The 21,634-nt window shown below is 42.8% G+C and overlaps 5 protein-coding genes across 8 annotated transcripts in view; 2 read left to right on the top strand and 3 right to left on the bottom strand.

The window, feature by feature from the left end:
* Positions 1-4,002, bottom strand: part of LOC108046578 (serine-rich adhesin for platelets) — a 34,830-nt gene extending 30,828 nt beyond the window's left edge. The window contains exon 1 of one of the 3 annotated variants that reach the window (XM_017126367.2): positions 3,558-4,002. The gene's annotated coding sequence lies outside the window, so the exon portion shown is untranslated. The remainder of the gene's footprint in view (positions 1-3,557) is intronic. The other 2 variants (XM_017126369.2, XM_017126371.2) reach the window with 2 other exon arrangements.
* Positions 4,003-5,241: 1,239 nt separating this feature from the next.
* On the top strand, positions 5,242-7,266 carry LOC108046681 (alkaline phosphatase). The gene is made up of 2 exons (XM_017126530.2): positions 5,242-5,374; positions 5,433-7,266. Exons 1-2 carry the CDS (start codon positions 5,320-5,322, stop codon positions 7,010-7,012), a joined length of 1,635 nt encoding a protein of 544 aa, XP_016982019.1. The 5' UTR covers positions 5,242-5,319; the 3' UTR covers positions 7,013-7,266.
* Positions 7,267-7,497: 231 nt separating this feature from the next.
* Positions 7,498-19,622, top strand: LOC108046610 (atlastin). Of its 2 annotated transcripts, none has more exons than XM_017126427.2 (5): positions 7,498-7,622; positions 16,611-16,928; positions 16,987-18,200; positions 18,313-18,379; positions 18,438-19,622. In XM_017126427.2, exons 2-5 carry the CDS (start codon positions 16,734-16,736, stop codon positions 18,588-18,590), a joined length of 1,629 nt encoding a protein of 542 aa, XP_016981916.1. In that variant the 5' UTR covers positions 7,498-7,622; positions 16,611-16,733; the 3' UTR covers positions 18,591-19,622. The 2 variants fall into 2 exon arrangements, with proteins under 2 accessions (XP_016981916.1, XP_016981917.1); XM_017126428.2 differs by lacking the exon at positions 7,498-7,622 and adding an exon at positions 15,101-15,210.
* Positions 10,569-14,688, bottom strand: LOC108046609 (putative tyrosine-protein kinase Wsck). Its single transcript, XM_017126426.2, has 3 exons — positions 13,675-14,688; positions 13,256-13,612; positions 10,569-12,392 (listed from the first exon to the last, which is right to left on the bottom strand). The coding sequence occupies exons 1-3, from the start codon at positions 14,404-14,406 to the stop codon at positions 11,106-11,108; spliced, it is 2,376 nt and encodes a 791-aa protein (XP_016981915.2). The 5' UTR covers positions 14,407-14,688; the 3' UTR covers positions 10,569-11,105.
* LOC108046612 (metallothionein-2) lies at positions 19,535-21,540 on the bottom strand. The gene is made up of 2 exons (XM_017126429.1): positions 21,418-21,540; positions 19,535-19,820 (listed from the first exon to the last, which is right to left on the bottom strand). The coding sequence occupies exons 1-2, from the start codon at positions 21,440-21,442 to the stop codon at positions 19,654-19,656; spliced, it is 192 nt and encodes a 63-aa protein (XP_016981918.1). The 5' UTR covers positions 21,443-21,540; the 3' UTR covers positions 19,535-19,653.
* Between the last annotated feature and the right edge of the window lie 94 nt (positions 21,541-21,634).

Genomic DNA, 21,634 nt, shown 5'->3' with positions numbered 1-21,634 from the left:
TTTTATGGAAATTTAATTTGATTGGATGTTGATTAATAAATGCAAATATCACCGTTTCCTTGGAGGCGATCAATCGGGATGTGCGACCACTTGACCGTAAATCCGGAATCGGACTAAAACTGTACTTTGAGGCAGTTCGCTGCAGCTCGTCGTTGTCATGGTAATTCCCGGGAGCCGCTCAATTTCCATTGCATGGATATATCCGATTCTAAAATTAAACTGAGCTATCCATCCCCCACCTGTGCATTGTGCATTGTGCAGCTTTCAGTGTTTGTGATTTACTGAGAGCGGTGCATCAAGGACGAAAGTCACTTCCTTTTTTGGTCATTAACTTGGACCTGCATACTTTATATGCCTGAATCTTCTTTAACTCGAAACACACTTTGTTAACATTTCCTTTAAAGAATTAAACAAAAAAGCTAAACACATATTTTTGGCAATTGTTTTAATTGGGGAGCTTACGTTGCTCGAAATTGTTTTTAAACATTTCTTCGGGTGGAAAATTTAAATGTGTTTAATACTTTGGTTGTTGCAGAAGATCTAAAAAAAATATATTTTTTTTTGTTTAGACATCAATGTTGTTGATGGCCGTTTTTCGTTACTTGTTTTAACTTTCATATATTCGTGGGTATTTCAAAAAAACTACAAGTTCTTTTTTCTACCATATCTGAACAAAACTTTTCATAACAACATGAGTGATTTATATTTCTATTGCTAGGGCTTTCTGGTTTAGCCTTTTGTAAATGTAGGCAGCCAAAAATGGCAAATAAATTGCGATGACATTCAACTTTCGGTCGGTTAAGTGCCGTTAAATGGGTGAAGGTCATTCAGAGCTGCAGTGAGTGCCATTGCTGGACGGCCTCAATCTTCGTCCTCATCACCGGCTCTGGAGGATCGGGATGCGGGGGGCGGACGGCGGGCGGCGAGTGGCAGAAGGCCATTAACAATATGCGGCGGCCTTAAAATCAGCAAATGCAGCGAAGGTGAGCAAACACGCAAACACACGATACATACACCCGCAAATATAGGCAGGCCCAAAAACACACATACGCCGTGTGGGCCGGGCAAAACCACCCCCGACCAAAAACGGTGGTCTTGTTTACTCAAACTCACACACAAATGCTTTCATAATTTCCCGCACACACACACGCACACACACTTACACGGTCACAAATACATGCATAAATCTTCAGCTGGCGCCATTTCACTCCTTTGGTGAAACTATAAAAGCCAGCCAGCGTCTGCTGGCAACCTCCGCCAGTAACATCAATGTTTTGCTTGTTGTCGTTTGCTCTTCCATTCCGAGCAATCCCCAAGCTACAACACCCCCCACCCAAGCCACCCACCATTCCCCTTTTTCCAACCCCTCAACCAGCATCCCCCCAATTACTCACACATTCAACGAGCACTCATTTAAACGAAGCACCCAACGCTTACAGCATAACGTCAAAGTTAACTCGCTGCTGGAGCGCGTGCTTTTTGGGGGGCCAAGTGGGTGGTGGGCGGTGGGTGATGGGCGGTGAAAGGTGGGTGGGGTGGCGCCAGAGAGAAAGCTGGGAGAAAGCAGTCGTGCCGCACTGCTCTGGTCGTGCGTTCGTTTTATCCGCTCGTGCGTCCCGCATCGCGCATCCTTTTCCTCCCAACAACAATGCTCGCTGATGATGTACTATGGGATGGAGTTGGCATGTATCATGTATTCAAACTGGGGAATTGCCAAACATTTATTCGAACAGCCCAAGAGAAAACGAAATTTTTGAGGAAATTTATAATGGATTCCAGGAATTGGAGGCAATTGAACTAACGTCGGGTATCCGCAGTTATCAAATATTGAAGACTAGGTTAAATATATACAATTAAGCAATGTGCTGTTGAAATTATAAGTAATTTCATTTAAAGAGTTTGATGAGGCAATAGTCAAATTGCATACCACATATTAAAACTGTTTTATTGTGAGTAAAGTTAGATTATTTTCCATGAGCGCTGACAATAATATGAAAACCTTGTTGAAATTATAAAAGGTTTAAGAACTATACAAATTCTAGAATCCAAATCATATAATTGCTAACTGAAAATCTTAGAAATATTTCTATATTTGAATTTCAATCTATTTTTTTCTTCCTTATCGAAAAATACTCGAAGGCTTAAGAAATATAAATTAATTAACTATTAAAATTCCATTCGCTTTTCTAATTAAACTTACGATTTTTGAAATAACTCGAAACGGACTGAAATTAGCCATGCATTAAGAAAACAGCAGTAATCATTAAAACGATGTATTCAAAATGTTCTAAAATTAGATGGGCCCATGAAAAAATATTGGTTTTGTATAGGTATCAAATATTTTCGACAATTAAAAAATATAATTTTTTAAATATTCTCATTTTATAAACGTTTTTTAAGCCCCCATTAAAATGCACACACACACCACTGTATACAAACGCACACCCTTGCAGACAACTCATTATTGGTACATTGTAGTGGGATTGTCAGATACGGGTACATTCCATTATACAATATAGTATTCCGAAAGTTGTTACAAAATTGACACAGTGTGCAATCGTCCTTTGGTATCCCAATCCCCCCCCACCCCCTCGCATCCTTCGCTTCGATTCCTTTTCTCTTTACTGCTTTCTGTTTTTCCTCATTTCTTTTTTCTGTGTGTGTGTGTGTTTGTGTGTGTGGCAAAATTTACGGGCGTACGTTTGTACGTGTATGTGGGCTACTATGTTAAAAGTTTGTTTCCCCATAAAGGACGGCCACACCCCCTGCCCAACGCCCCTTTCTGCGTGTGTGTGTGTGTGTGTGTCTTTTGGCAAAGTTTTTGGCTAATTTTATTTTTCGTTGTTATTTAATTTGTGTTTGTGTTGTTGTCTCGTGTTTGACTTCTCAATTGTTCTTATTGTTGTCCTTGTTGTTGTCAACGCTCCGTTGTTGTTGTTGTTGCTGCTATTATTATCATGGTTGGCTGTTTATGTTTTTGATAACTTTCGTTTTAACTGTCAATGAAAGGCAATTGAAAGTTGCCAGATTGTTGTGCGAAAAGGAAATATGTATGTCCCCTTTAAACAGAAGTTTTTCCCAAATTTTGGGGGTCTGCAACTTAAAGCGGAGTGCGTTTTCAAGGGAAATTAAGACCGAATCCTCACAGGACATTTGTCAAAACGGGAAACTATGTTGGCAGCCAGCTGGGCGTCCAACTTGGCTAAGGTTTTATATATAATACATATAGTATATCCCTGCCATCCGACATTGTAGATATGTATACGCAGAGTCACATAATCCCGACGCACACACACACACACACGAGCTGACTTCAAGGGGCCCGAAACACAGTTAGCAATTTACTGTATTGTATTATGTATGAATTTTCCTGTGTGGCATTACATCTAGTATGTTTTTTTAAAAAACCCACTAATCCAACAACAAAAAAACAGGGGATAAAGAAAAGCTTAAGAGTCCTTGCATTCCATACAGTTATACACACGAATGCACAAAAATCGGAAACTTTATAACTTTACGTTTCTGTCAACTATTTTAAAAAAATCAATGCCATTCACTTCTTGTTTCTAGCTTAATTTGTTTTTCACCAGCACTTTTCATTCTTTTTTTCACTTTTTTTTTTGTACAAAACGTTGCTCGAACCTTTTGTTGTTTGAAAATTATTGAAATATCATTTATTATATGTATTCATATATACACGCGCTTATTTATTTATACTTATGTATACGCATCGAATTTTTGAACGTTAAAAGTTTAGTTTAGCTTTGCTCGTTGTTTTTTGTTTTACTTTTTGCCATCTACTTTGTCTATTTAATTTAATTTTATTTTTTTTTTGTTGTTGTAGTGTAGAAAAAATTAAAAACGCGCCGTTGGTAAAAAATGTCTTTCAGCTAATGCGATTTTAACGTTTTGCATGCGAACCAACAACTATTTTGGCCAAGTGCGCGCTGCCAAAGCAGAAGCTCTCGCTCAGCATCCGAAAACCGATGGATGCCGATGGATGCTTCCCGAGATACTCATACTGCAAGATACTCTCGCTCTTGGCACTTTGAGATACATCTGTCTGTGGGCGGAAGCGAGATGCAGATACAAGTGGCTGACTCCTGCTCATTGTTTTGATGCGATGCTGGCGCTTGCGCCATCTCCTCGCATGGAATCGCAGATTGAATCCGATGGTTTGCCATTCACACAGCGGCTGCTGGCGCGCACTTTCAAATCACCCTATCCGCATCTTCTGTTGGGGGTAATTAGCCCGCGTTTACGACTTAGCTGGAAGCCCGAAATAGAAATCGGGCACAGGCACAATCAGCGGCGATCACGTGAAGAACTCGCGTGTTCCCAAAAGAAAAGGCGGATGCGGCAGGCAGAAACAGACGAGCGGAGCGATCTCAAATCGATCGGGACGCGCGGGCGGGCTGGCAGGCAGACGACTCCGGCGACCGGTGATAACGATTGCCGCTGCAAAACAACAGTTTTCAAATAACATCTACAGTGAGGACTCGCTAGCTGGAAGTACCTATATGTCTTGAGGAGTGTTCCCATACTTACTACAAGTATCTCGAAAGTGAATGCTGGAAAATTCCTTATATATTCTTACAAATTTGTAAAATGCATCCATTTTCTTACATTTATGTGCTGGTACTTATTCCTTAAAAACCATCAACAGAATATATTATATTTTGTTTTCTTACATTTATGTGCTGGTACTTATTCCTTAAAAACCATCAATAGAATATATTATTTTTTTACTTTAGTATCTTATTAGTATTGTATTCTAATAATCCAAGCCAAAATTATTATAATTTGAACTGCTTTGAATATAAATATAAAATGGATTCCTTAAACATAAAAAAACGTTTATGAATGAAAAGATCTTAAAAATAAAAAATAATATAAATACATATATTATAAAACGTTTTTAAGAACGTTTTCATTATTTTTATTAAATAAAAGTTTATCTTTTTAGGATGAGGTTTCACTTTTTGTTTAATTTAAGAATATAATAAATAAATTTTAATATTGCGTTCTTCTTAGGCAAAACCTGAATGACATCAACTAAAAATGAATCTTTTTACCTAAAGTATCTTCTCGAGGAGGTTGCACTGTGCACTGTTCGGTGTGTACAAAACCAAAACCGGCGAACAACCCAGGCAGCGTGCCTTTTCCTTTATCAGCCGGCGGTCAGGTCGATGGCGGCACATCGTTATGAAATCTCGGACCTGCCTATAAATATCGCAGGTCTCGTGCTAACGGCTATCAGTGGCGCAGGAAACGTGCCGGGCAGCGTACAGCCAGCTCGGAAACCCAAAAATCACAAAGATGAGGCTGCAGCTCTTGTTTTTCCTCAGCCTGAGTGCTCTAGTCCGCAAAGGAGGTAAGTGTGTCTAGATCTAAGTAATCTATCCCAAAAACTAAGCCAACTGTACCCGCAGAAAACGCCAACGATGCGGAGAGACGTATGCATCCAGTGTTCTCCTTGACGGAATCCGGATCCAACTTCAGAGGTCGCTCCAAGCGAGCCATGCCCCAGATCGTTTTCGATGCCCTGAGGGCGGAGGAGCGATACGCGGAGTACTGGCAGGGATTGGCGACCCAAACGTTGGAGCAGCAGCTGGAGAGCAAGTCTAGACTGAACACCCAACTGGCCAGGAATGTGATGCTCTTCATTGGCGATGGGATGTCCATACCCACGATCACCGCGGGTCGCGTTTACCTGGGCGGCGAGGAGAAGCAGTTCGCCTTCGAGCAGTTCCCGTATGTGGGCCTCAGCAAGACCTACTGCGCCAACATGCAGGTGGCCGACTCCGCCTGCACCGCCACCGCCTATTTGGGTGGTGTCAAGGCCAACTACGGAACGATCGGAGTGAGTGCGGCGGTGCAGTTCAAGGATTGCCAGGCACAGGCGCTGCCGGAGCACCGTGTGTCCTCCATCGCGGCCTGGGCCCAGAAAAAGGGAATGGCCACGGGCCTGGTAACCACCACTTCGGTGACCCACGCCTCGCCGGCCGGAGTTTACGCGCACCTGGCCAACCGGAACTGGGAAAACGATGCCGAGGTCGCTGGCGATAATGGTGACCCCACTCTCTGTCCAGATGCCGCCAGCCAGCTGATAAACAGCCCCGTGGGCCAAATGCTCAATGTGATTATGGGCGGAGGTCGTGAGAACTTCCTGCCACGCAGCGACACAGATGCCAGTGGAGCACCTGGTCGCCGGCTGGACGGACGCAATCTCATCGAGGTATGGAAGAATCAGCACACAAACAGTGCTCATTATGTGGAGAACCGCAGGGAGCTGCTCAGTCTCTCCAATCAGACATCTCGAGTGTTGGGTTTGTTCGCCCCCTACCACATGGACTACCATCTGGATGCGAATGCCGCGGAGCAACCCACGCTGGAGGAAATGGTGCAGGTGGCCATGGACATCCTGGAGCGGCAGAGTGCGGGGCGTGGCTACTTCCTGTTCGTGGAGGGCGGACGCATTGATCATGGCCACCACGACACGTTGGCCCTGAGGGCCATCGATGAGACGGCGGAGTTCGACAAGGCGGTGAGATTTGCGAGGAGCCACACCAGCACGGACGATACCTTGATCGTGGTCAGTTCGGACCATTCACACACCATGTCGCTGGCGGGTTACTCCAGCCGGAAGAACGACATATTTGGGATCAACGATGGGCAGTTGGCGGCGGATGATCTGCCATATGCCACTCTAAGCTATGCCAATGGACCGGGATACGCCAGCAACATTCTGAGGGAGGGAGGTGCTGTCAAGAGGAAGAATCTGAGGGCCATTAACATGAAGAACAAGGACTTTATGTTCCCCAGCACAGTGCCCCTGGAATCGGAGACGCATGGCGGCGATGATGTGGCCGTCTTCGCCAGTGGACCATATGCACAGCTTTTCTCAGGAGTCTACGAGCAGCACTTCATCCCCCACGCCCTCGGCTACGCCTCCTGCATCAGCGATCGTAATATGTGTATCGATGGGGGCGTGGCAAGGAGTCCACGTTGAAACTTGACAGGGGGATCAAGGTCGTTTGCGAAGTAAGGAGTCTCAGGGACCACTGTATTATTCTCGTATAAGAGAGAAGAAAGTAGCTTAGTAATTTTTTAAGAGGGGAAATTAAAATAAATTTAAAATATATTTAAAAACACAAATGTTTCGAAACATTTTACTTAAATTGCAAATACGAAATGCAAATATCAATAATAGATAAAATCCGGAAAAATGTGGATTTCCTTTGAAAAGGTTTTGAATAAAATAGGGAATCAAATTATACAATATTCTTTGATGCATCGTTATTAAATTATAATATACAATTTAAAAATTGCCGTGTATTTTTATTGAAAATACACATTTGCCAACAATTAAAACATCCCAACTCCACAAGCTCTTTTAAATTTGATAACTTTACGCCCCACTTATCGATACTACGCTGACTTAATATCGATAGCTACCATCGATTGCTCCCCTTCAATAGCATTCCTTCCCGGCGATTTCCCGCCAAACCGCGAAAGGTCACACCATTAGCAGAGCACAACAAAATACGTATTTTTCTGCTACCAAAGTGTCCAAAAATCGAGTGCAGAGGAGCCAGTGGATAAATAAATGGTTAATTAAAGTGAGTAACAAAGGCAGACGGTTAATTCGCAGTATTTGCGCAGTTGGCTACGCTTTAAAAGTGTGCGTGCTTGCCAGTAGGCAGTGCGTTGGTGTGCGTGTGTGAGCAACCAGTTTCCTTGGATTCCATTCCTAAAAGTCTCCATGTGTGTATGTAACAAAAACAATAACAATTTGGCCAGGCAAAATGCTAAACATTCGGAAAGTTGGCCAATTCCGGATGATCATTAGCAGAAGCCCCTGAATTCCGATTACGTCGGCTTGATTTATTAATAATTATTGCCCATTTGCGGGAATGTATACATATTCAGATGACTTCAATTGCTCGTCGTCATTCACCTTGAATTCTGGGCAAGGTAAGCGTTCAAAAGTCGCAATTGGATATTGTTGCGCTCCATTTACTATATACTCTACAGAAAGTCTTTCGAATTGGCTTAAAACCATGTGCTCTGGACCCCAGTAGCCCCAGTGGTTACACGTCGACAAGACAATCTATTGCTTATCGGCTCATAAGAAGGATCCCCAGATAAGCCAGTCACATAGAGAGAAATTGTTATATGATATGGTGATCAATTTGATTATTTTGCATATCAAACCATTTTACACGAAAGTCCTAATTAATTGAAATACATACAGTGACAAACTTAATTATTGGCACAGCAAGCATGTTAAACTTTGAGGCTATTTTTCTTCTTATAATATGCTGATATTAAAATAAAACAAAATATTTTTAGATAGAATCATTAATTTTTTGTTAAATACAAGTGACTTCATTAATTTATCTTTTATAAATAATTTATTAAAAATAAAAAACCAAAGAATGGACCAAATTTGCCTGAACAAAATTATTGGCACACTTGGGTTTTAATTAACTATTTTATTAAAACTTTATCGATTTGCCCACTTTTTTTTTAATTATCACATTTGCCTCTATAATCTTAATGGTATAATGATTAATTTTATAGCAAAAATTGTTTTAGTGCCTTAAAATAAAGGAAAAGTTGTTTGACTTTACAAGGTAAAAATAAAATCAACCGCATGTGTCCAAAAATTAAAATTTAATAAGCAGGATCAATGCAAATCGAAAGTAAACATTGGGGAAAGGATGCCCAGAAGCCATTTTTCCCATTCGGAGTCCTTTGCCGCATTTAAAGGACCCACGCAGTTGCAAAATGCAGGGCACACTGGCTAATCCATGGCTTTGAGAGGCCAGGAAAGCGTAAGGATCGTATAAAAGGACAATGTCAACCCCCAGATCTCCTCAACACGTATCGAAGTTGATGATAAGAAGGACTTTGGTAAGGATATTCACCCAACAGCCTTTTTTCAGGCCCTGCATGATGGTTTCTACAAATGAATTGCTCCTAGAAAAAATCCATCGGCTTGAAAAGGGTTCTAACATAAGCTCTTTGCTTGGGGAAAGGATTATTAAATCATACGAGAAGGTTGAAAGGACCCAAAAGTCGATTGGCATACTCAGATATAAATTTCCCTGCACTAAAAGGTTGTTTTTGACTTTTAAAATCTATTGATTTTTTCTAGGTTCAATTCGTTTGTAGAAACCATCATGCAGGGCCTGAAAAAAGGCTGTTGGGTGAATATCCTTACCAAAGTTCTTCTTATCATCAACTTCGATACGTGTTGAGGAGATCTGGGGGTTGACATTGTCCTTTTATACGATCCTTACGCTTTCCTGGCCTCTCAAAGCCATGGATTAGCCAGTGTGCCCTGCATTTTGCAACTGCGTGGGTCCTTTAAATCCGGCAAAGGACTCCGAATGGGAAAAATGGCTTCTGGGCATCCTTTCCCCAATGTTTACTTTCGATTTGCATTGATCCTGCTTATTAAATTTTAATTTTTGGACACATGCGGTTGATTTTATTTTTACCTTGTAAAGTCAAACAACTTTTCCTTTATTTTAAGGCACTAAAACAATTTTTGCTATAAAATTAATCATTATACCATTAAGATTATAGAGGCAAATGTGATAATTAAAAAAAAGTGGGCAAATCGATAAAGTTTTAATAAAATAGTTAATTAAAACCCAAGTGTGCCAATAATTTTGTTCAGGCAAATTTGGTCCATTCTTTGGTTTTTTATTTTTAATAAATTATTTATAAAAGATAAATTAATGAAGTCACTTGTATTTAACAAAAAATTAATGATTCTATCTAAAAATATTTTGTTTTATTTTAATATCAGCATATTATAAGAAGAAAAATAGCCTCAAAGTTTAACATGCTTGCTGTGCCAATAATTAAGTTTGTCACTGTAAATATATGACCTGCTTATTCTGATATTATTATCGACCTGCATATTTTTCTGTGCACTGCCACTTTCAGATTATGGCCTAAACAATTCATACATATACCATATAAAGTGCCCTACTCTTTTTATATGACTAATAGCATCTAACAGAATCTCGTCTGCTGCCAAAATTTCTCTAATTAATTCTTAAACAACATCGCAAACAATAGATGCAGTGCAAGACCTTTAAACTGATTAATCGTCAATTTTGATCCACACACACTTGTGCAGCGCCGTCGTTTATTTTCTATTATTAATTTCTGCTCGCCAGCGATCAAAGTTTGGCCCTCTCTCTCATCGTTTTTAGCTCAGTTTTTGATTTTGCTCGGTTTGTGCAACACCAGTGGGGATTCACAGTCTGGTAGGAGATCCATTCGCCATTCATCCGAATTTTATTACACAATTTTGACGCCGGGCCTGTCAGTAGTCTCTTTATCTTTCGCTCTTTATCGAGCACATTCGATTGAACTTTGTTTCGCGTGGGGAAAGTCGTTTCTATTGTTTTGGGTTGTAGATTAGCTATTAGCTACCTTATAGATACGATCTGTGACATAAAACAAGGCTTCAATTGACTATGGCATGTAAATATTTACATGGTTTCAAGCAATATTTAATATGTCAGTCAAGAGGGACTTGGATTCTAATTTCTATTATGAAAACAAAATATTGTATACTAGTGTCGGGCTAATACAGCTCTAACCACTATCTAAAAACAGTGCAACTAATAAAGTGCTTGGAGTAAAAACTGATTACTTATACTTTATGTTGTTGTTATACCTACGTAATTTGACTTATAGTGATTTCAAACTAGGAGAGTTAAATGATAAATTTTAAAGAGACATCCCTTGATGTCATTATAAGATTTTTATTAAAAATATCCTAATATTAGGTTTGTTTGCTACCCGCTTAGTCACAAACTTCTTAGCTGTTTACTTATTAATATTATTAAAGAAGAATTCAAGACATTACTTAAAGTTTAACGATTTTATTCAATCAATACCGGCTGTAAATTATACAACAAATGATTTTCAAGCTGTATTTCTCTTAGCCAGAATCTCATTACTAATCAATTGTAAACTTATCTAAGAACAAAACTGAATTTAATACTAAGAGATATTTTCTCTAAGCTGGAATGAGTCACTACCGACTAAAGTTAATTATTCTATCCGGCTGCACCTCAGTGCAGAAGCGCAATCGTTTCCAGCTGCGGCAGGTACGGGGGCAGGGTGTCCAGTCCGCCCGCCACTCGATCGAAGCTGAGGGCATGCCGTGGTGAGGTCATAAGCTGACGCACTCCGAAGGCCACGTCCTCGCAGCTGCTCCGCTCGCTCGGCTCCAGCTGCCAGCAGTTGAGCAGCAGCTGGTAGAGATCCCCGAACACGTAGGCGGGCTGTGCGGGACGAACTGCAGCCCGGAGGGCCTCGAGAAGCTGCTGGTTGCTGCCCACTGCATTGGCATATGGAGTTCCGCCCAGGGAGCAGCATTCCCAGGCCACGCAGGCCAGTGACCACACATCGGAGCGGGAGGAGTGCTGATGCTGGTGGCGCAAGACCTCTGGAGCTAGCCATCTACTCTGATCCGGCTGCTGGCGATTGGGTGACATATAATGCAGCGGTCCAAAGACGCTAAGCTTCAGCCTGGAGTCGCCGGTCACGAAGACACTGTGCGAACAGAGCTGCCGGTGCACCACTTGGCAGCTGGATAGATATGACATGGCACTGGCCAGCTCGTAGATCCACTGCAGCACCATCTGCTCGGAGAGCGATGTGAGGCGTGGCGAAGGTGCCATCAGACGACTCTCCACCAATCTTCTCTTGAGACTTACTCGCTGCTGCTCGAAGATTAAGTAAAACCAATCTGGACTTGCAGACACTCCATAGAAATCCAGTACGTGCTCCTGTCGCTTTAAGTGGCATATCTGACGAAGTTCCCGCAGCAACTGGGCCTGAGTACTTCCATTCAGATCATCCAGGCAGAGCACGTGCAGAGTACAATCTCTTGCAAAATCGTTAGTCGACACCTTTCCAGTTATAATTTCGCCAAAGAGTCCATCTCCGACCACATCGTTGACGTTCAGCCGAAGTGCATTCCTCGGTATCCGCTCAAATCCCTCCACCAAGAGTTGCAACTGCTGCTTAAAGTTTTCCAGCGAGTGAGGCGGTGGATCGTCCTCAACCAGGAAACCATTGTTTTCCCTTTCGATGATTGGCGTCTGCAGCGTCATCTCATGGGTATTGCCTCCGGTTAATCTTCGTCCTCGGCAAGTTTTATAGCGCAGATAGAAGTAGGCGATCAGGCTGATCAAGAGGCAGGTGCCGAAGATCACGCAGGTCACTGCCAGTGCTACCACTGAGGATTGACCCTTCTCGAAGGTGGCGTAGCTAAAGTCGTCCAGGGAAGTCACATGCTGATCGTGGGTTCCACGACTGTACATCGTTTTGGTGACGCCCTCGAGGGTGCTTACCTAATAATTGAATAGTTAATAGGTTTTACATCACTGTAGAAGTGAACCGGCAGTGTACGCAAAGCGACTACTATATCTACACGCAGAATTAAAAATCTGCTAAGATGCAGTGATATAGGGAGCGAACAAGCTTAGGAGGAAAAGTGCAAAAGTGCAAGTTTGCTGAATAAGAAGTGTTGGTGATATTCCCCGTCCCCAATGTCTATATTGCATTTTTAAGTATTATCTTTTAAAAGGTATTTAACATGGCTAATTGACAAAAATTCACTTACAAACTAGTTGAAAAGTTACATTTTTAATCCTAACATTCACATAATTCAAATAGTAGAACATGTTTTCCATAACCCTTTTCCATTTCCCTGTTGAAATGAAGCATTTCAAAATATGAGAAGAGAAATGATTAGTAACTCGAATAAACAAATACTACATATTCTAACAATTACTCATTCGGTACAATGCAAGATTAAGCAGCGTTTTAGTTAAGAAACTAACATGCTCCACCAGGGAGCAAACCTAAATTCTTAGAAAGTGTAGTATTTTGTTTAGTCAGATTAATAATTATTTTTCGTCCCAAAAGTTAGTATGAGAAATTTGTTTGTTATATATATCTCTTACATCTTTGTTGTATTAGGAAACAAACGCTTAACGGAATCAAATTTTCAAGCAATAATATTTACAAGTTTAGATATTTGTATAGACTAACATTAAAGTAATGGTTTTAGTTAGTGTGGCTTAGTGCAAATGAGTATATGTTTTAAGAAAAGCATATTAAATTAAACGGATGTTTGTTTTAGTGAGAAATAGTGATTTGAGTTTAAAAAGTTCTGAAGTAGTTAGCACACAAAAAGCTGTTCATTACTCACCACTCCCAGACTTATATGCACATGTGCGTTTGGCTGGTCTAGCGGCTTATTGCTGAATCGGCCATAGAGCTTGCCATCGCCCACCACAAATTGCCGTTTGCGGTTGTCCTCCGGACGATCGTAGTCCAACTCGGCGGCTATGTAGTAAGGCACTCCGTCCTGCTGCGCCTGCAGCCAGCTGCCCAGGAGCTGTGAATCGAATGGCTGACTCAGCGCATCGTCTACATACTCCACAATGACAAGTAGTTTACTCAGTGGTCCATTGTCATTGCGAATGGGCGATAGCTCTATGGTGATGGTGCGATCGGTGCGGCTGAGGATTTTGGGCGGCGGTGGAGCGGGACTTGGCTGACCCACCTAAAATTTGATGTATTAAGGGGGTTAGTTAGGATTATCTTCTTTATACATGCAGAACATACCTCTGTGTGGGCCTCTAAGGAGGCCTGGCCGCACTCTGTTAGTACAGTTTGCGGTCCCCGACACTTGGCCCTCACGGTGATGTTATACAGAGTGGCAGGATGCAGATCCGTCAGCTCGACCTCCGTTTCCGTGCTCTGCACAATGAGCTCTGGCAGCGGGAAGGGGGGCAGCGAGGAGTAGGTCTTTATAACTTGAGCCTGAATCAGGAATTTTTCCAGCAGCTGGTTGGGCAGCACTGCCTCTGCGCCGCCGGCCAGGAGCAGTTTACTGGCCTCGTAGGCATCCCACTTGAGGGTCAGGCTGTTCTCCGTTCTGTTGGATATCCTCAGATGATGAGGCGCCGGCTGTTTGGTCACCGTGGTGGAGTAGTACGAGTGTACACCGACGCCTCCGCAATACTGCGCTTTGTTAGCCACACAGCGGGTGTTGCAGAGCTGCTCGTCCTGCAGGTGCATCGGCTCCAGGAGATTCGCACAGAAGCACTTTTCGCCGGACAAAACGGCGTAGGGGTGTTCCTGATGCTCGCAGATTTCGATGCAGGTCTGCGGCGTTTTGGCGTACACGGATTCGTAAAACAGGTCCGTTCGCGCCGTATAGCAGCCCACGTAGTAGTAGGAAGATGCTTCCTGTGGGGCAGGTGCTCCTCCTGGAAGGCACAAGCACATGGCCACGAGGCAGCTGGAAAGCCAAATCCGAAATGGGCGGTGTCCGCTTCTCAAACCGAATTCCATGGCTTGTAAATCTTGAATGAGCAGCTCCTGCACGCCGGATGGTTGATATCCGCCTGGGATTAGGGGTCCAATTAAACACTTTTCACGGGCAGACTATTTAGGCAAATTAAAAACATTTATTCTTTTTCCCCGCTCAACATTTTCAGCGTTTGTTCTTCTTCTTTGGCTGTTCTGTTATTGAGCGAGCCAGTTGTTGTTGCTCTCGGCAACCATGTTTCCAGTTGACTAATCGCTCTGCCGACGTCGACGCGGGCTGCACAACTGTTGCTGTTACTTTCCAACACCTTTGTTTACATCGTCTGTTAAGGCAAGCTCAAAGAAGAGCAAGTGAGACAACTAAAGTTATCTGTCGATCGGTGGCGTCTGTCTGAACTGCTCCCACACATGCTGGACAAGCTTAGCTTAGTAGCATTGCCAGCTGTGTTTAGGTTTTGAATTTGAAATCTTTGTTTTTGCGCGCCAACATATTTTTGTCAAAAGAATTATTCCTTTTAATTAAGCGGCAATGTGTTAATTAAGTAGGTGTAATTTTTCTAATTTCTTGCAGCTACAGGTACACCTCTACTCTCTCCACCCCTCTCTTGCTTTCTCTTTGTATGTGGGCCCCCAATAAGAGAGACGATCGAGAAAGAGAGAGTGCCGCTCTCTTTCCACTATTCCATTGAGTAAGCGGTGGCTTGCGTGTTGTTGCTGCAGTTTGATTTGGTTGACAGTCGCGCTGGTCGTGTCTTTACTTATAAATTCCCATTCCGCATCTGAATCAAACTCAATTAAGCCTCAGCATCACTTTTATTTGGGAGACAGGTGATAATCGCGTGGTTGGCATAATTCCCCGATTGTTTTTGTAGCACGCTCTCTTTATTTCGACTGCGCTTTCAATTAGAATCCAAGTGGTCAAACTGCGTAGCGCGACAAAAGTTGTCGACGTCATCACGGCGCAGCTAACAAAATTAATTTTAATGTGCTCCGCACGTTTACAGTCAAACATTCAATTGTGCTGAATATTTTACCCAATTCGGAATAATAATAATATTTTTGGGCCGGTAAAATCCTTCAAAGCGGAAACGAAACGGTGATCTGGTTCTAAACAAAACGTTAAGATCGATTTTATCAGCTGAGAAGAACGGTTTTCTAGTTTTTCAAAGTAAAAACAGACTTTATTATCTTTACTACCTCCAAATATACAATATATACCACATGTGAACTTCTGCGACCATTTATTTATCTGAAAAAGTGACCTGGCTAACAATTAAACATCAAGAAAGCGAAAATAATTTTAATCATCAACTTTTAGTTAAACGAATTTTATTTAAAATTGTTGACCGAAAATTATCCAAGTTATTCATTTGGTTTGGTTTCCGAAGAATACTAAATTTTTCCATAATTAAAAGCTTACGATATAATTTTCTGTGGAATCTGTTTTGTTCGATTGCAGTTCCATCATCAGATGTTTGCATACGTGACAATTAAATTAATTTTTCAACACCTTAATTTGTTTTCATTTCAAAATTTCATATAAGTACTTACACATACGATAATAATACCAGTACTTCAGCCTGATTTTTTGGTCAGTAATTATAAAAAACATAATTTAATACTTAAAATTTATGGTTACATTTAGATATTAATTGTCTAGCGATCTATTATGGATTGCATCCAATGATCTTTGGCTTATTTGAGGGCATACTTTTATTTTCTTATGTTACATATGTTTAATATAAATTTTAAAACTTAACTATACAATAATATTAACAAGTAACCAGGTTGATAACTAAAGTTGTTATGCCTGTCTTTTCTTCTTATTGAGGCGTCTTAACAAATTTTCCCCTCAGTTATTGATCACTAACGATATTGCTTTCAGCCCACGTAGAAAATACAAAGTACTTGGGTATAGATACATATATCCCACGCACCTGAACAATCCGCTTACATGCTGCGGCTGCCGCTGACATCTTCTGAAAGCAGACATCGCGGAGCAGCGCATGGTTGGGTTTATTTTTGGCCACCTCTCATAATTGCAGGCCTTTCTGCCCGTCGCTCGTGTCTCGTGGCTGTGCCAAAATTAAATGAACTCGCAGAGGCTTGCGCAATTAACCGTTAGCCCAGACTCGCGTTTTTCCCCCGGTCCGGAAATGGAAAATTCGCTGAAAAGCATAGTAAACATTTTGCCCTTACTTACCCTAGCTGTCTGTTTTTGTTTGCAGTTGACAAGCCGAATTCGAAAAGAGTAACAAATCGGAAAGAAATCCTCCAACGGAGCCAGACACTCAGCCACAGAAAACACACAAGGACAGCAGGATAGCCGGATAGCAGGCAAGGATTCGAGAATGGGCGGCTCGGCAGTGCAGGTGATCAACGCCTCCGAGGAGCACACCTTCGTGCTCAACGAGGAGGCGCTGAGCGAGGTCCTTATGCGCGATGAGGTCAAGGACCGGTTCGTCTGCGTGGTCTCTGTGGCGGGAGCCTTCCGAAAGGGCAAGAGCTTCCTGCTGGACTTCTTTCTGCGCTACATGTACTCAAAGGTTGGTCCTGACCCTCATATTTTGTCAATCACTACTAAGACCACCTTTCTATCCCCAGTACGTGCACCACGATGCGACGGATTGGCTGGGAGGCGAGTCAGACCCCCTGGAAGGTTTCTCCTGGCGCGGCGGCTCCGAGCGCGATACCACCGGCATCCTCATGTGGTCAGACATATTCCTGCACGACTATCCCAACGGCGACAAGATAGCCATCATCCTGCTGGACACACAAGGCGCCTTCGACAGCCAGAGCACGGTGCGCGATTGTGCCACCGTTTTCGCACTGAGCACAATGCTGTCCTCGGTGCAGATCTACAACCTGTCACAGAACATCCAGGAGGACGACCTGCAGCACCTGCAGCTCTTCACCGAGTACGGCCGTCTGGCGCTGGCCGACACCGGCAAAAAGCCGTTCCAGCGACTGCAGTTCCTCGTCCGCGACTGGAGCTTTCCCTACGAGGCTGAGTACGGAGCGCTGGGCGGCGACAAGATACTGAAGCGGCGGCTGGAAGTGTCCGACAAACAGCACCCGGAACTGCAGTCCCTCCGCCGTCACATCTCGTCGTGCTTCACGGAGGTGGCCTGCTTCCTCATGCCACATCCCGGCCTTAACGTGGCCACTAACCCAAAGTTTGACGGCAGGCTGCAGGACATCACGCCCGAATTCAAGAATAGCCTGCGCACCTTGGTGCCCATGCTTTTGGCGCCGGACAATCTGGTCTACAAGGAGATCAGCGGCCAGAGAGTGCGGGCCCGCGATCTCATCCAGTACTTCCAGTCGTACATGCGCATATACAAGGGCAACGAGCTGCCCGAGCCGAAGAGCATGCTGGTGGCCACCGCCGAGGCCAATCACCTTACCGCCGTAGCCGCCGCCAAGGAGCTGTACAATCAGCTCATGGAGGAGGTGTGCGGAGGCACGCGGCCGTACTTAAGCACCGCCCACCTGGAGACGGAGCACTTGCGGGTCAAGGACAAGGCTTTGTTCCAGTTCGCCACCAAGCGCAAGATGGGCGGCGAGGAGTTCACCGAGAAGTACCGCGTGCAGCTGGACGACGATCTCGAGGAGGTCTTTGTCAACTATCGGGCGCACAACGAGAGCAAGAACATCTTCAAGGCGGCCCGCACCCCGGCGGTGTACTTCGCCTGCGCCGTTATCATGTACATCTTCAGCGGCATCTTCGGCTTGGTTGGTATCTACACGTTCGCCAATTTCTGCAACCTGGTCATGGGAGTGGCGCTGCTTACATTGGCTCTGTGGGCCTACATCAGGTAGGTTATTTTGAGGGGAGCCATTACATTTTTCTTAAAAATAGGGCAAGGTCTGGCCATTAGTTGTTAATCCGGTGGTTTCACATTGCTATTTATCTCTTTTTTATTATAGATACAGCGGCGAGCTGAGCGATTTTGGTGGCAAGTTGGATGATTTTGCCACGCTCATGTGGGAGCGGGTAAGTAAATGGAAATCCAAACAAGATTCGCAGATATTAATCCCTATTAAATTTGCAGTTTATGCGGCCAATCTACCACGGCTGCATGGAGAAGGGCATTCAGCACGTGGCCACTCATGCGACCGAAATGGCCGTGGGCGGAGGCGGAGCTGCCGCCTACCGCTCCCAAAACTCTGTGAACGCGTCCAATGGCAAGGTGAAGCGCTCATGAGAATACGCCCAGGGAGCGCAGCACAGGAAGCAGCAGCCGGTACCGTCGCAGCCGCCGCCGCCGCCAGTAACCACCAACAACAACAATAATAATAATAACAATAACAACAACAACAATGTGGCATACAAATCAAACAAGAGCAACAACATTAATGAGGCCGACGGTTTCATCCACAACATCTGGCGCAAGTTCGGCGGCAGCAACGAAGAAAAGGCCAAAGCCACCTACATTAGTCCAGCGGCCCCATCCTCTTCCCAGGCGCCAAATAGTCGCAAAAAGCGCAAAGCGAAGCGCAATTAAGTGTCCATGGACCAGTAGAATGGTACGAGCCTCTCTAGGATCCATTTTTGAAAGGACGACCCCCTCTAATTTGTAAAAATCTAAAACTTTCTATAGTGTGAGAGAACCAGAAACACAAATCGTCTAGCTATTAATTGCCCTACAAGGAAGTTGTTTTTATATTGCATTAATTGAAGTGTAGATGGTCTTTATTACGTATACTTAAAGTAAGTGCATCTTTAGTAACTGGCTCGTGTCTGTTAGAAGTGAAATTTTAAATTGTTTTTACATACGATATGCGTCTGAAACAGATATATGAAATTTAACGCTGTAATATAAAAAATCGCTAACGAATTTAATTTGTTTAATTGTCCATCTAAGGCGTAAACCCCCTTATACCCTTACACCTTGCCTTTCCATCTTGTCTCATCTTTGGTATAGAATTCCATAAGCAATCTATGTATAAACAGAGTGCACATTGTTGTTGGCTGGTTTGCTAAGCGCCTCATTTTGCCACCTTTTGTTATTAAAATTAATTTACAAAAAAAATAAAGAAAAAAGAAAAAAAAAACACGTCATTGCCACCAATTAAAGTTGAACACAAAGGCGCAATGCTGGTATAGGTCATTAGTTTATCTTGTGCAGTAAAAGTATAGAAGTCTTGGTTTTGTTTCGATTAAACAATAAATGTATTTAATAATAACAGCTCACTAGCAGTTATGGCCATCGAAAAATAAATGGAACGAAAAAGCATTTTTCTCTGGCATTAAATGGGTTTTGGCTTCTACTTCTTGCCTCCGCAGCACTTTCCCTTGGCATCGCCTCCAGCGGTGTCGCCTCCCTTCTTGCAACATCCGCCCGAGGAGGAGGCTTTCGAGGAATTGCATCCACATTGTCCGGGATTTTGGCACTTGCAGCTTTCGCAACACCTTTCGGGAGTGCATTTGCATTCTGCGAAGAAAAATTGATCAGTAATTTATCATACGAAAGCAGAAGCTAACATCGGCAAGCCGAAGTTATAATACCCTTGCACTGCGGGAAAATACATATGCCAGCTATAGGGATTGATAGCTTGGATAGGAAATGATATAAAGCAGTCATCCATTTGCATGCAAACGGAAGAAGAAGACAAGCAGTTTTCCCATCTCTATTTTGAGCTTAGTTTCAAGCTTACGGTATCCTTCCAGAGAACTTGCTTCCTATTGGTCGGCCAATAGGAATACGTGGTATGGCAGCCATTATAACACTAACAGTTGATCTGTCGACATTTGCTCATATTCTGGACACTTACTTAGCTTTCTGTTCCCCGAGTACTTCAAAATCAAAAATTGCCTAGTTTGCTTGGGAAAAATAGGATTTTGCCGGTCCAATTTGACAAGCCAAAGCTGATTTTTCGATTTCAAACACCAGGCTAACATAATCGTTAGTAAGTGTCCAAATTTCAGATTTCTGCGTTTAGCAAATGCGTTGTCAGAATTTGTCAAAGGGGGATTAAATCGCTATTTGGGGGCTTTTGGACCCCAAATCCCTGCTCTGGCTGCCTAAGCTCTTGCTGCATAAAGAAAACTAACGGCTGTTATTCTGTAAGAGCGATACCCATTGGGCGACCAATGGAGTCCGCTGTGTGGCAGCCATTATGATCAGGACAGCCATTATGAAAAGGACAGCCATTACGAATAGAAGAGCTGATCAGTCGCAACTTGCTTAGATACCCAGTCACTTTTTGAGCTTTCTGTTGGCCTGGTACTTAAAACTCAAAAAAATTAATTTTTATTTCGTTTTTTTGATCAAAACCATGAAAAGTAATGGGCGCACGATGGAATGCCATACCTCGTTGAATTCGTTATAAAATTTCCAATCGATTGGCATTCACAGCTAAAAAATTTCATTTTCTTCGATTTTTCGCCAAAAAAGATAAGCTAACCCCTTATGAAAAATGGCGAAATCCGGAGGATCCGGAAAAATCCACTTTAATTTCGTTTTTTTGATCAAAACCATGGAAAATAATGGGCGCACGATGGAATGCCATACCTCGTTGAATTCGTTATAAAATTTTCAATTGAATGGCATTCACAGCTAACAAATTTCATTTTCTTCGATTTTTCGCCAAAAAAGATAAGCTAACCCCTTATGAAAAATGGCGAAATCCGGAGGATCCGGAAAATCAACTTATTTTGCGGTTTTTTTATGAAAAACTTTGAAAAATATTGGTGAAATGCTGAAATGCCATACCTATTCGAGCTTCGGTTTTTGGAATATAGGAGCCATAGGATATAGACGTCTGATTAGCGACGTTTATATACTTGATCTGCGTACACATGCAAAAAGACTGCGAAAGTTTCATGACTAAAATAAAACTAATATAAATCAGACAGACATAGCTATATCCTTCACTATGTTACAAAGATCTGACAAATATTACAATACCTTCTGCAAGGGTATACAAATCGTATGAATCACCCGGTTTATATGCACCCCATCGCCGAGTTTATGAATTGAAAATGCAGTGGCTTATGCCAGCAATTTGTTTATGGATATCCAAACTCACCTTTTTCACATCCAACACACGGCATTTTTAAAGAAATTTTCTTTCGAAATCGTTTGTACTTCTAATTTATAACCGAATGAAACACTGAATTTTCAGACTGATACTAGGGGTGACAATTGTCCGGAGTTTGACAATAAAATCAGCGCATGCGTGATTAAGAAAACCGGAATAGAAACCCTCGTCCTTAAACAGCAACAGGTTAAAATTGAAAACCCGC

Source organism: Drosophila rhopaloa, unplaced genomic scaffold (assembly GCF_018152115.1).
Source record: "Drosophila rhopaloa isolate 14029-0021.01 unplaced genomic scaffold, ASM1815211v1 contig_167, whole genome shotgun sequence".
In the NCBI taxonomy this organism is placed as follows: domain Eukaryota; kingdom Metazoa; phylum Arthropoda; class Insecta; order Diptera; family Drosophilidae; genus Drosophila; species Drosophila rhopaloa.
The sequence above is the reverse complement of the archived record's forward strand: the minus strand, read 5'-3'. Positions and strand labels throughout refer to the sequence as shown.

Coding starts and splice junctions, on each gene's coding strand:
- LOC108046681 (XM_017126530.2), top strand. CDS start 5,320: ATGAGGCTGCAGCTCTTGTTTTTCCTCAGCCTGAGTGCTCTAGTCCGC. Junction 5,375..5,432: donor TGCTCTAGTCCGCAAAGGAG/GTAAGTGTGTCT, acceptor CTGTACCCGCAG/AAAACGCCAACGATGCGGAG.
- LOC108046609 (XM_017126426.2), bottom strand. CDS start 14,406: ATGGAATTCGGTTTGAGAAGCGGACACCGCCCATTTCGGATTTGGCTT. Junction 13,613..13,674: donor CCTTAGAGGCCCACACAGAG/GTATGTTCTGCA, acceptor ATCAAATTTTAG/GTGGGTCAGCCAAGTCCCGC. Junction 12,393..13,255: donor TGCATATAAGTCTGGGAGTG/GTGAGTAATGAA, acceptor TTCAATTATTAG/GTAAGCACCCTCGAGGGCGT.
- LOC108046610 (XM_017126427.2), top strand. CDS start 16,734: ATGGGCGGCTCGGCAGTGCAGGTGATCAACGCCTCCGAGGAGCACACC. Junction 16,929..16,986: donor TGCGCTACATGTACTCAAAG/GTTGGTCCTGAC, acceptor TTCTATCCCCAG/TACGTGCACCACGATGCGAC. Junction 18,380..18,437: donor CCACGCTCATGTGGGAGCGG/GTAAGTAAATGG, acceptor TTAAATTTGCAG/TTTATGCGGCCAATCTACCA.
- LOC108046612 (XM_017126429.1), bottom strand. CDS start 21,442: ATGCCGTGTGTTGGATGTGAAAAAG. Junction 19,821..21,417: donor GTGTGTTGGATGTGAAAAAG/GTGAGTTTGGAT, acceptor TTTTCTTCGCAG/AATGCAAATGCACTCCCGAA.